General features: G+C 39.5%; 1 protein-coding gene across 1 annotated transcript in view; it reads left to right on the top strand.

Moving 5' to 3' along the window:
- The first annotated feature begins 1,386 nt into the window (after positions 1–1,386).
- LOC115792822 (E3 ubiquitin-protein ligase NEURL1-like) overlaps positions 1,387–14,294 on the top strand; it is a 35,471-nt gene continuing 22,563 nt past the window's right edge. Inside the window, exons 1-3 of the mRNA XM_030747372.1 lie at positions 1,387–1,545; positions 7,025–7,266; positions 9,255–9,576. Coding sequence (XP_030603232.1) covers positions 1,512–1,545; positions 7,025–7,266; positions 9,255–9,576 — 598 coding nt within the window. The 5' untranslated portion in view covers positions 1,387–1,511. The remainder of the gene's footprint in view (positions 1,546–7,024; positions 7,267–9,254; positions 9,577–14,294) is intronic.

The following is a 14,294-nucleotide window of genomic DNA, read 5'->3' on the forward strand; positions in this document are numbered from 1 at the left end:
TCATATGGTTTTACCCCTGTTGCAAATTGCTTACAGACAGTCAAGTTAACCGCAATCAGTTTGTATAAACAACAGAAGAATATAGCCCATGCTACTGAGCCAATACAGTGTCTCTCAGGCCTGGCTGCTGATACAAGTTATGTAAATGGTAAGGCGACAATTAGGCAGATCCCGAGAGGTGCCTGCTGGGAAGCAAGACCATCATGCCAACTCTGAACTTCTAGAGCCAGACACTTTGGAGATGAGAATTCAACAATTTCTTCATTTAATTTAGAGGCAAAAAAAAAAAAGCTCAAATGTTTTAACATTTTCAATGTGAGATCATGCCGTTTGATTTAATTGCTGGAAAGTCCAGCAGTGATGCAGAAATTTGAAAAGGTTGCACTGAACAAAAGTAGTTCTGGGATCTGCTTGCATGCATAAAAATACATTTCCTGCCCAGAGATCAATCAACCCTCTCAAATAAGGCTAATATACTACACAGCCTTGTCGTTTCACAGCACCAGTATCACATTAAGCCTGAAGCCAGTGGTGTCTCTCTCTCCGGTCATCATGGCAACTCTTCTGCCAAGGCCAATCATAAAGTGTCAGTGTTCATCTTCATACAAGCTGCCAAGTAAATCTTGAAAGACTGCTTTGAGTACAGATGTTGGCATTAGATGAACTTAAACTCTTTAACCTGTAGTTGGAAGGAACTTCTCCCAGCTGTGACATCTCTTTATTCTTGATCAAATGCATTAATCCTCTTGAGGCATGCTTGAGGTTACAGTTGGGGTTTTAAGGGAGTTTCTGCCAAAGCAGCAACAAAAAAATCTGTCAGAATATTTTCTTCCTTGCATTTTTTTTTTTATTATTTCCAATTTACTGAATTCAATGAGTTTCTTCATAGGAACTGCCTTTTAGCAGCACACATGGTAGGCAACAAGTGGGGTGGAAAACTCAGCACCACGTGCTTAATATACTGTGGTGCAGCAGTAAACAGCAACTACAGGAAATGTGGAACATGGGGAAACAGTATGATTATGAAAATGATCAGAAATTTTGCAGTCTAATAAATGGTATGAAAAAAAAGATTTTTTCTTGTTGTGTGAGTGAGCGGCACAAACTGTACAGAACACTGTACTGGAGATAAGTGTCTAGATGAATATAATAAGGATTTCTTGCTAGTTAACCCTCCAGAAGTCTTCTCTCTGGTGACTAGAGCGTCAAGTCCTGTGAAGCTCCACCTCCACTACCACCTTTTTATGTTAATTTCCGCGCGGACTGAAGTGAGCCACTGCGTGCTGGGTCTGATAGTTGCTGTGTGACGCTGCTTGATGTCGATGAGGTTTGTGGATACACACAACCTGACGCTGTATCACTGTCGGGTCTTTTTTTTTTTTTTTTTCCTCGTGCATGTGTGAACAGAGTCGTGTCCGTATAATGTCGCGGCTGAGGACGCGCGGCTGAATGTGAATACTGTGGATCCAGCTCGCAGTTAGAGGAGAGGTGAACGCACCTTGCATCCAGCCATGGGAGGTCAGATCACCAGGAATACCTTTTACGGTAAGGACATCTGGCATCACCGGACGGGAGAGCCTGTGCTGACTGTTTATTATTCATGAATACTGTAACATTATAACAGAAGACGTTATAAACGAGTTGTAAGCTTGGCTTGTACAGCTTCAAGCCAGTGAGCATGAAAACTGTAGGCGTCCTGGTAGCCTAAAATAAAAGAGAAGTGAAAGTAGAGCCGCTTTAGCCGAGTTTAAGCACCATTTGTAAGTCACGACTGGCTTGGGATAAAAGGCGTTTGTGTTTTTCAAGTGTGAAAATCCTCTGAGACTTCATATTAACAGACTTCTAACAAAAGAAACCAAACAGGACAAACTGAACTAAGCTGGTTAGAGGATTAAATAGCCTTCAACTTTGCCCACCTGCTTGCTATTTATTTATGTATTTATTTGTTTAATTTGTTTATTTATTTATTTGTCAGTCAGTCTCTGCCTTTAGATGATACTGGAACACTTTTTTGGGCTTTCTACTCCTTTTAAATGAGCCAACATGTCTGAAATTATAATAGTTAACAGGTACAAGGTGTTTGCTTTTTTTTTTCCTTTTCTTTTTTGTAATCATTTTAACCTTTTAGGTGTAGCTTGCAAAAACTTTCAGTTCAAATAAGTGATATAAGTGAAAGAGGACTCCATTTAGTTTTAAATTATCCTTGAAAAATTCTTGAAATACACAGAACATGTGATAAAACTTCTTAAATTTGTTATTAATATTGCAAATAAACTATGTTGAACGCTAAATGACTTTAAGATGACTGGTAAAAATAAAAAGTGTTTGTCATTATTGCTGTTTTATTAAGATTAATCGTTTAAATTAAAAAAAAAACTAATGTATCAAATATTAGCGTGGAGCTGAAACAGTACTATGAATCGATTATTCAGTCTCCAGAAACATAATGCATTTGGATAAGTGATTGTTTCAGTTAATTCCCAAGTAAAACAAGTAGAAAGTTCTCTGGCTCCAGCTTTTCCGTGTGATGGTTTGCAGATTTTTCTGTGGCTTACTCATTTTAAATTTAATGACTTTAGGTACTGTTGGTTAAAGGGCGGGGAAGTTTGAAGAGCAGTTTACACCATTTTCTTTCATTTTAGAGAAGAAAATGAACTAATGAAGAAAAATAACCATCAGGTAAATTTAATTATGAGTACCCCATTAATAATGATTTGTTGAGGGCCTAATTGATGCAGTTCTAGTGTTACACTACTGTAAGTCTTTTGTGGGATGTAGTGTTTTGATTAGCCTTCAGTGGCTTCACATCAGCAAAGATTTGCTAGATGATTGGATGTTCTGTGGTTTTTGGTTCTTAGTCATTGTAAACAGTCCACATACAGTAAAGGCCCTGAGTCTGTGTTGCCTCATTTGACAGAAATCTGGCATTTTCTTGCATTTCTGACCATTTCTGACTTTTATACTCAAGTAAATACAAGTCAAATTAACTAAATTGGATAAAAATTAATTTATTCCAGTACAAATGATTTTCCACTGGCTCTGGCTAAAACTTCTTTTAGGACAGCAAAATTTTGTTTGGTTTTTTTTGTTTGTTTGTTCAGGGCGACAAAGCACAATGAGGATAATAACAGTTTGCAGTCTTTACTTTCACTTTTTAAAGAGATTTTCAACCCAGTCTGTCAGCAGCTGCTGTTTGCACTTCCTTCCATGACGCCCAACCTATTTTTCCCATTTCTACAGTCCACATTAATTTCAGCTGTCTTCCATGTCGGTGTTATCCTGATTTTGTCTACAGTTTGGTACATTTCAGTCTATAAAGTGCTCTTCTAACACACAGCCAAATTTCCCAGATGAACCGATAGACGAGTTCATGTGGTCCCTTTTCCTGTTTCAGTTGTAGGAGCCACTGGTGTGATACAATACAGGTGCAGACAGGGGCACTGCTTCAAGTTCTTGGCTCTCTGACAAGTGTTCTGTCAAGGCCCTGAAAATGTAAACATCAATAATCCCTGTCATGTTGCAGAGCCCACCTCCAGCTCAAGGGCTCATGAATCATTCAAACTTCACTTCTCCCCATTTGGTAAACTTGCATTACAGATGTTCAAGTAAGGACCACTGCTCTAGTTCTCTTGTTCTTGTTATTGAAGATTATTTGGTTAGGACATCAACAGAATGAATTCATAGCTGACTACTTTAATAATCACTTATAATCTGACATTGCAGAAATTCTTTAGTTCAATGTTTTTCAGATGTGTTTTTAGAGGGTTTTGGACTGTTGGCTGAATTTAAAAAAAACAAACAAAAAAACAGGACATTTCAAGGTATCACCTTGTAACTGTGGCATTTTTCACAATTTTCTAGACCAAACAGCTAACCCAGCCCAAACTATACATCATATTACATTCCACTGTACCTCACTAACACTGTGGATGCATGCCTGTTAGCTCAGTGAGAGTGTCTCTCCTAAAAGTTTTTTAGTGAACAAAAAAGAACAGAATTCAGTTTAAAACCAATGAAATTGTGTAAATTTGGAAACAAATCCCACTCTTAAACTGATTCAAGTGATCACCCTTATGAGCCTCTCAACCCTGAACAAAGACGCAGTACATTTCCTAACTTCGTACTGACCATCAGGTATTACACAAAACATCTCCCCTTGCAAGACATTTTAAAACTTTTAAATCACAAATGTTTATCTCTTATTCAAACTACACCAGCTATGACATATGTGGAAAAGCTAAATGTGCCCTGCAGCTCTTTAGGATGCATTTGACGGCCACCATGCGTTGATACTAACGTCACACCACATTAGGGCCTCTACTGAGGGTTCTTAGTAAGACCAAGCCTCAGGATAAAACACAGAGGAGCGTAGGAGGCCAGGTGACACTGGCCAGGGCCACTCATTGTCTCTGCACTGTTTGTCTTTTCCAATTAATGACAGCAGAGGCAGTCACAGTGTGTGCGGTGGTGCATTGAGTAAAATTATCCTTCCTTAAGTTGCTCATCTGATGTTTATCATGGCACCTCTCTTTCATCGTGGCAGGGCTCTGGTCGGTGTTTACCCTGACGTCGCTGTCGGGTTGCATGACTTTTTAAGCACACTTCAGCAGCCACTGTATCATCAGCAGTTTTGGCTCTAACCAGTTGTCATCTTCACTAAATCAATTGTGGTATTTTTATTTATACCTTTATTTACTTATTTGACTTTCATAGTTTATATAGTCCTTTGAAAGCTGTAAACCCATCACAAGATGTCTGGGTTGTGTAAATAAAGCTTCAGCTGAAAAAAAAAAAAAAGAGTCTGTAGAATTCAATTTTGTAGCAGCAGAAATGATAGTAATATAATGAAAATAAAAGAATATATTAGATTTCCTGGTTAGATGGTAGACATTGAGAGACGCCACTGTCTGCAGGGGCAGTGAGGCGAGGTGTTGCGTCTGTTTTCAGACCTAACAGGAAATACTCTATTCAGTCTCAAGCCTGCTCTTTGATGGAGTACAATGCAGTCCCATTTTGTTTTCCCTGTGACATCACGTCTAACGTGACATCATGGTGGCAATATGGTCGAAAGGTTTGTTATGACTTCATTTAAGACCACTGTTGTGCACAGAACACAATTCAGCATTGTTCAGCATCTACAAGAGCATGCAAAACGCTTATCAAATACGCTGTGCTGAGCGCAGAACACTTGGCAGAGCTTCTCTGATTGTCATTTGAAGGGAAAGACTGGGCAGAAATATATGACAAAGATTCCCATTTGAGAGCATTTGTAATGATTTTCAGATCTGACTATGATAACGTTTTTACATATATCATGTCTTGATCTACTGCTCAAATCTCTATCTATGCCCTAAAATTAGAGCAGCTGTGGCTGCGATGTTATAATAAACCTGGCCTCAGAAGTCACATGATGACTCATTTCCAATCCTGGCAGTCCTAACTGATTTGTCTCCACAGTGCATTATATACCTCTTGACCTTCCAAGGTCAGTTAAAGGAGAGCAAGAATAGCTGTCTTTCAGCAGTGGCTCACATTCTCCTCTCACAGACAAACACAAGCTGCTCATACACAGCCTTCCAAGTTAAGGTGTGAAAATGCAACCAGTTCTCAAGGATGAAGAAGCGTTAATTAGGCTTAAATTATTTATTTTGCTCTCACTCCAGGCTGGATGGTATTTTAAAACCCTTAAAATGCGACTGCAGTCAGGGCCGACGTTTTATGGAAGAAAATCTGTATCAAATCCTATTATGAGATAAAACTTACTTGTGTTATCAGTAGAATAAAAAGCTGGGTTTAGTGTGAACCCAAAGTCTGTGAGAAAACACCTCCTCCATTAAACCACAGTGACCTTGGCGTGGTGCTTTGAAAGAGGAATGTGGAAACAAGAATGGGGAGATGTGGTCCAAATGAAAGGGAGTCTGTGTGAATCATTATCATGAAAGCTTTGAGATTTGATGTTTAAAAAAATAAAAGGTGCTTCTCTCTTTTATGAGTTACTGTAAGTGGGACAAGTCATTCGCGTTTTCACATGGGAAAAATCTGGAAGCTCTGGTACATACTGTACTGTGAGTCACTGTGTACCTGTGGATTTTTTTTTTTAACCACTTCCTCTGACCTACAAATCACAATAAATGCTTCACATTTAGAAGCACTGATTAGGATTTTGTAGTGTAGTGTGTACGCGACTTTCAGGCACAAAGATTTTGATTGATATGCGCTCATTAAAACACGAGCTGTAACTGGAAATAACATGTTAACAGCCATTCCCCGCTATTATTAGAGTAGCTTTGAATATACTGTATCCGCCAGCTGAACATACATGCATCAAGCACTTCTGTAAGATCCCAAAGGTCATTTTCTGCTAGGCTAATTGTGGTCTTGTTTGTGTGTGTAAGTTAATCTCTTTTTTTTTCTCTTTGTCCTCCTCCTCTTCCTCCTTCTGTTTCCCTTACCACTTTCTACTTATCACTGAACAAAGGCTTTCCACAGAAAGAAATTTAAAAAAACAAAACAAATACAACACAAATCTGATTATTATCTTGAAAGCTGTAGAATAACAAAAACGCGATCGGTGTTACCGGAAATGACCATTTACTGAAATGAGACTGTTTTGTATAAACGTCTCACAGCTGCATTGTTCTCCTAAATAACACTGCCAGGAGAGCAAGCCTGTCTTTGTGTTGTTGTTGTTGTTGTTGTTGTTGTTGTTGTTGTTGTTTTTTAATCCAAGGATATTTAGCTTGTAATTTACCTTGCACATTGTTCATGTTTACAGTACAGGTGTTTTTACCACGCTAACTTGAGAAGCTGGAAACAGAAACCATGTGTTAAATTGATTCAGTGCATTTTTCAGGGGAGTGAACCATCCATTATGGTCCTGCAGTGCTACAGTCTAATCCAATATTACAATCAAATTTAATTAAAATTTGTGTATTTTAATAAAAAATTGCATTCCAAGAAAATTTACTTCTCCCCAATTTTTGACCAAACTAACCAACTCTTACACTTCTCTTTCTTCACTTAGATTCCCTAAATGGGCCGTTTCCAGCAGCATCCCACCGATACCACCACAAGCCCAAGCGCTGCCTGCCCATCCAGCCATGTGACAATTTGTCCTCCTTCCCTCTGCTCTTCCACCCAAGCACCAAGGGCTCACAGATTGTCATGGACATGTCTCAGAGAACTGTCAAGAGACAAGCCAGCTTCTGCAATGCCATCACCTTCAGCAACAGACCTATCGGTGTCTATGAGCAAGTTCGACTGAAGGTAACCAGACACCACCGCTTGTATCCAGCATGCTACACACTGAAAACTTAGGGGCTAAAAACTGACCTATTGCACAATGCTGTAAGTCCAATAAGCAACAATCATTATGCTGTCACCACAAATAGAGCACAACTGTTTGTCATCTTCATCATTTCCAAAGTAAGAAAACATTACTTTACAAAACCATACATCATCAGTACATCTTGTACTTTGTAATATTATTATGTGCAATCAAGTACTGAGAAGACACAAACTGTTATTGTGATGAAAAGAAGTCCTCTTCTATCTCTCCCCCTCTAATTCTGTTAGTATGTTTTCATTTTCTTCGCCCTCCCTGTCTGCCTCCCTTTCTTCATCTCGGCTCTTCACTCTCCTGTTTTGATTTTCTCTCTTTCCTCTCGGTGCTCTTGTGTGGGCCAAAGCAGCAGCAGCTTAGAACAAGTTTCCACTTCACCTATCAGGCCATCTATGTCTCGAATGTGAGAGAGTAGGGCAAGCACTGCCATGTGAGGAATACTGTTATCTGGTACACTAAATGCAAAGTAAATAGTGCTTCGAAATAAGACAAAAATCGTTTGCAGGTGATAAACATACCAAGGTAACTAATCTTAAAAGAGATAAGCTGTTTTTAGCCCTGCTAGTGGTTTGGCACTATGATGGGAATGTTGTGCTGTCTGTTTGTTCAGACTAAAATATCTCAACTATTGGATAAATTGGCGTTAAACTTGGTACAGACATCGAAGCTCATCCGTCCATCTATTTTCTTAAGCAGCCAAACCAAATCAAATTCCTCAAGATAAGTTAAAATAACCTCAGTAACTGCATATAGAATATTGATATAGCCACATTTGAAAGCCTCAATATTAGCTCTTCTTAGACAGGCTTTACTGTGGAGCAGGCCATATGTCCATATAGTTTCTTTTCTTTCAAAATTCTCCAAGAGGCACAAGCAGCACAAACATATTTGCGAGTTAGTGCAGGTGAGTCACAACGGGACTTCCCTAAACAATCACTGATGTCACTGTTGTTACGTTCCATCTTCTATATATAGTCTGTGGTCAGCACACCTGTCAAACAAGTCAACAGCCACACTGGTAAATTCAAGCATTACCAGTGCCCATATGGACAATGTTATGATATGGGAAAATAACCATGAAGTCCAAAAATAATTTTTGTACCAAGCTGTAAGTATTTAATGTTGTTTATTTAGTTTTTTTTTTGGTTAACATAGGGGTCTTTTCAGACTGACTGACTTTTGGAGCCATCTTCAAGTGGCCATGAGAGGAACTGCAGTTTTTGGTACTTAGTGCAGTGGCTTAATTTTTCCTTTTGCAGTAGGTGCAGAGGTGTAATAACCAGCTGTTAGCATGCTAAAAGCAAAGCTGTTGGACATGACAGTCATCAATTACACGGCATGTTAGCATTATCATTGCAAGCATTTTAGCTTATTTACATTCTTAAACTCAAAGCAGCACTCTGCAACCGACAGTTCCAGTATTATGCTCTGTATTTTTTTGAAAAATATTTTAACATCCATGCTCTTACAGTATATTGTCTGTAATCCACAGTGCATAGTTCTTCCATTCTTTTGACTCCCATAGGCCACATGTTAACATGTTCTCAACTATCAGATTGGAAAAGATTGAATCCATTTTCATACAGAAGTCAAATTTCACAATAATCTATACCCCCCACCCCCCAGAAAATAAATAAATAAAAAATCTAGGACACACTGCTCTTGGCACTGATAAAACACAGTCATACCACTTTAAAGGTAATTGCAGCTATAATTATGACTGGGATGGCGATGAAAAATTACCCAAATGCAAGCTTTGGATGGAATAAATTAATCACTGCTCAGTGCAGGTAGTATCACTGCACCTCAGCAGAAATGGAATGAGTCCAAATTTGACTTTATTCTTTTTAGCTCATATTGTAGTTCGTTTTAATTTGATTATCTTCATTCATTTAAAATATGTGCTTTCCAGATCACAAAAAAGCAGTGCTGCTGGAGTGGTGCTCTACGGCTTGGTTTTACATCCAAGGACCCATCGAGGATCAATCCAGACACCCTGCCCAAGTATGCCTGCCCTGACCTGGTCTCCCAAAGTGGCTTCTGGGCAAAAGCCTTGCCAGAGGAGCTCTCCAACGAGGGAAACATCATCTCGTTTTGGGTGGATAAGAAGGGCCGGGTGTTCTACCGAATCAACGACTCCAGCCCCATACTGTTCTTCAGTGGGGTGCATGTCTCTGAACCCCTCTGGGCTCTCATAGATGTCTACGGTCTCACTAGGGGGGTCCAGCTGCTAGGTGAGTCAAGCACTGAGAGGCAGGTCTACAGTTTATTATCTCCAATATTTTTTTTATTCCCTAAAACTTTTAAAATTACTTAGAACCCTGCCAGTTCTAGGTTTGATCTGTGCTGTTTACAGCTGTTACAAAGAAACTGTATTAGCTTATGAGACCCATTAAAGAGGCTAAGCTGAAATGGTAAACATTATACTGTTAGACATCAGCTAGAAGTTACAGTATCTCATGGCACCTCTCTGCCTGGGTAGAACCTCATAGAGTCGATAGCATTGCTTCAAGCTCTTTGTCATGTTGCTCTAATGCTTTGCCACTGGAAAAACACGCTGCATCTGCTGTTTTTTCATAGAGTGATTAAAAGGTGATGTTACATACAGCTGCGCTGCTTTTCCCACACCGGGCAAATGGCTCAGTGGAAAAAGATGGTGGAAGATTAGGTAGATTGTATAGTTACCACAGTTGTTAGTATCAAAGAAATTTCCCTAAAGGGAGAATTTCAAAATGTCTGAAATCCTTTCTTACAAGTCCGCCATGTTGTTTAAAGGGTCATTACATCAAAGAAATGTGAAGCAAACAGGTCCTTCCCGATTATTAACAGCAGTTTTTCATCAAACTAAACCATCTCAAGTGTGTTTGGATTGTTGATTGTGATGTATTTATGAAACACATCATAACCAAACCAGCTTTTGAAAACAGCACAAAACTCTGCAAACTGACAAATAGGAATCCTTGTGGTTGCCTCAGTACTTATTTATAACCATTTCCAAGAATTGCGCTGCCTCTCTCTAAACAAAAGAGGCTGTCAGCACCGGTAATAAAAATAGAAGAGGCTCCCATATTGTGTAGATAGTGCCATTTAACCTTATTTCTTGTAGTGTGGTTGACAGCGAGATGCGTGCTATCTCGTGATGGGCTGTTTGGTATCCAGTGCCAGAGTGCAGCTATCTGGGGTTCACTGGCCTCATGGTGCTGACCAGCACATTGCTCTTGTCAAAGAACAAGAGCAGTGTGTTGGTCATCCCGAGAGGATAGACAAGAGGAGGGATGATGTCAGGTAATGACATGTTTGGGGTGTTTTTCCAAGACAATCAAACCAGTGGAATGTCTCACTCTTTGGATCCAAGTCTGAATTTGTCTTCAGTTGACATGCAGTCACCTTGCGTTTACCCCAAAGTTGCATTCATATGTTTAAGTGAGAGTCATGTTCACCAGATGGTTTGGTATAATAAGAGAATTTTTCCATTTTACAATTTAATCTGGGGTTTTCTGGAATGTGAGGTTGTACTTTAGGCAGTCTTTGCCTGTGTATAATGGGAATGAGGCCAGCAGCCACAAATCCCACTGTTTCTACTCTAGTTTTCCCATATTGATCACTTTTATCCCCACATTGATGGCTTAAACCGAAAAGCCTCAGTCCTCAGTCAGCTAAAGGATCACTTGGCTATCAGCTTTCCTCTATAGCCTGAGAACGTCACTACTCAAGAGCATGGTATATCTCAAAGGGCCAGTATTGTCTCAGGGTTTGGCTGTAGTTCAGCAAACACTTAGCCTGAAATATGGGCAGACACATCAAAGTCTGGTGTTGCAAACTGGCACGTATTTTCCTTTAACAGAAGGCTGCATTTTGATTCTTAATGATGCTTACACTAGAGTCTGAAATTAATGCTACACCAGCTGATAAACTGAGCCAAATTTCACCTGTTGTGGGCTTATTATCACACAATCTGCCCAGGTGGGAATTATAGATCGCCAGCAGTTTCTCTCTCTCTCTCTCTCTCTCTCTCTCTCTCTTTAACAGGAGATAAATGGAGCGAGGAGCTGTGAATAGGCTTCGTGGAGTGTGGAGAATGGCTTGGTTAGGCAACCTTGATTTGGCTTTGAGATAAATGTGCAAAACAGTAAAAATATTAGACAGAATAAGTTGTGATAAACTTGTTTACTTTGGTAATATGCATCACTGAGTCAGTTACATGACGTATTTCAGGAAATTTTTGTTTGTTAAAGGGCTACGCCACCAAGTTTGCACAGGCATATTGGTGTACAGCGGGTGCTTTTAACGGGAGAACTCCACCAACTTAGAACTGCCAAATAGTTTTCAAAGTTGCAAAATCACTGCACCTCACCCAAACAAGTCGGTGCAAGACATTTCAGTCCGAGGTTTTGCTACAGGTGGCTAATCTCAACTTGCTAATCTCCAGCACTGATGACAGCAGTTACGTTCACTTCTTCCCGATCATAACGTTTATAATTAACATTAGAGAGTCTCCAGATCCAGCCAATTTATCAGATTTCATGCACCTCCCTCAGAGTCACAGATGATTTCATCAAGCTTTTTTTTTTTCCCATATGCATTTCCTAATCATTGTAAACAGATTTTTATGTGTAAAAATTGAAGGCTGCATTACAGACTGGAGCTTGTTTGGTTGGAAAAATGTCAGCGTTTGGTATTTAGATGGTATTTATTTGCATTAAGGTAAGATTCACCATGTCAAGAGTCTGTTTTTAGTCCATTTTTTAAACAGGACTTTTTTGTTCCACTTTGATCATGAGAAAATATGTTGTGACTTCCCCATAACATTTAATGATCATTCCTGTAAGCCACATCAGTCTTATTACATCATTTCTCAGCAGACATAGCCAACACCACCTTTTATTCTTTAGGTGTCTTTAATATTTAATGGATTAATCATAATAATGTCCCTGCACACAACAGCGTCACAGCTGTCATTTCTGCAATGTGTCACCTGAGCATTAGTATCTTGTTAAAATGTGGTGGTTTCATTATCATTTCCTGTGCAAATAGTTTCTGTGATCCCTCCCAGGGTGAATATTTCTTCAAAATCTGAACGCATGATGAAGTTTTATGATTATCTGAACCATTTTTCAAAAGATGTTTTTCATTTAGTAGCCCCGACCTCCTCTGCAGAGATACAGTCAAAACTTTGTTGTTTTCTTTAACCCGCGGCTTAATCACATCAAGCACATGCTCTGCATCATTCTCGGGCCTTTGTGTCCATTTGATGCTTTACAACCAAACGTGCTTTATTAAGGGAAAATCTGCTATCCATAATCACCTTTTTCACTTGTGCTGTCACTCAATGCAGTCTACTGCCAAAGAGTTTGACTGCTCTCAGGTCTTATTCTAATGTTTAAGGAGCTTTTCCAGTGCAGTGTTGTTTCCACTCTAGGCTCTTATCATGGGAATGCAGTTCAGTAGCTAGCCACCCATGCAAGAAGCCAAAGGTGATCCTGAGATCAGTGAGACTGCTTGAAAGCTGAGATGGTGTTGCGTAAGAGAGGAACCTAAATTAATCTGCTGAAATCAAACTGAGCCTCAGGGGTTGTCCAGACCAACAATGCTGCCCATGCAATTTAAGAAAGATCTGTTACATCACCACACTTGTCCTACTCACACAGCTATCAATAAAGACTAAAGTGCATTGCTTGGGTTTTGTACAGAACGGACTGTGCTGTTGAGGATGTGCACCACTTTAGCCCTTAGTAGGATTGACAAAAGGTTTCCTCGACTGTATAATATGTCCCAAGCAGCATAACTGTTTCAAAGCTCAATTTCTCAGCTGTGTTTTCAGAAAAATGTCTCTGTTTACTATGTTTCACCTAGCAGTATTACTAAAAGCCTGGCTTTACATAAACCTTTATAATACAAACAACAACAACAACAACAAAACACTAATACTAAACTAAAGTGTTAGTTTTCTTTTCCTGGTTGCTAAATTGTATGCAACTTGCTAAGCACCAGATAATCAGATAACCAGTTAACTTTATCTGAAGCGAATGGGGAATGCTATACTGTTTTGCAGAAGAAAAAAACATAATGGGGAATCAGAGTGCTCCCTTTACACTTACATGGCTGCAGTCTTAGCAGAATGTGTTTGTTTATGGGACGAATCCCGAGAGACCACACAGCATCCTCGGTTTTGTACAGGATGATGGATTTTTTTCCAAGTTAGATAAGCCCAGAGAGTCAAAGGCATCTTTTGATAGATGCAAGATGCTTTACTGGGGGTTTGTTTACTAGAGGTAGATGAGTCACTTAATCACTGACAGAATGGTAGTGATCCGTGAGGCTGGCATCAGCTAACATCATCTGCAACCTGTCCTCCAGTCATTAGAGAAGAATCCAAAATGATTGCCAGACTGTCAAGAGGCTGCATACCTCTCAGGTGATTAAGAGGGAACTGGTGACATCAATCATCTCCATACACAGCATTGCGATGCAGTAGACTATAGAGCTTCGTGGTGGGGAAAACGCCTGCTATTTGCTTTTCATGCTTGCTGGCATCTTCAGGGACATCCCTAACATTTACACCTGATGAAATAGAGGAAGGTTTATTTATTTATTTATTTATTTTTTAATGCTTGCTGCATAGAATATATTTTATCCACATCAGTTGCAAGGCTCCGTGGATGGCTGTATCAGCTGTGCTTAGTAGTGGAAATGATATTTTGTACTATTCGGGGTGTTTATAGGATGAATCCTTCTTGCTTTAGTCATTCCATCTGTTTTCATCTGATAGAAAATAAATATACAGAGATGTGAAATGTCTAAACACTAGAACTAGTTTTTATGGGCTGGGGGTCACTAATCACTTAAAATTACTGTACCATAAGTGACTCCCACTCCATAATTAAAAGGCACCCAATTTGCATTCCCTTTTCCACTGCCAGTCCAGATTAGTGTGGACTGCAAATCTAACAAA

Source organism: Archocentrus centrarchus, chromosome 15 (assembly GCF_007364275.1).
Source record: "Archocentrus centrarchus isolate MPI-CPG fArcCen1 chromosome 15, fArcCen1, whole genome shotgun sequence".
In the NCBI taxonomy this organism is placed as follows: domain Eukaryota; kingdom Metazoa; phylum Chordata; class Actinopteri; order Cichliformes; family Cichlidae; genus Archocentrus; species Archocentrus centrarchus.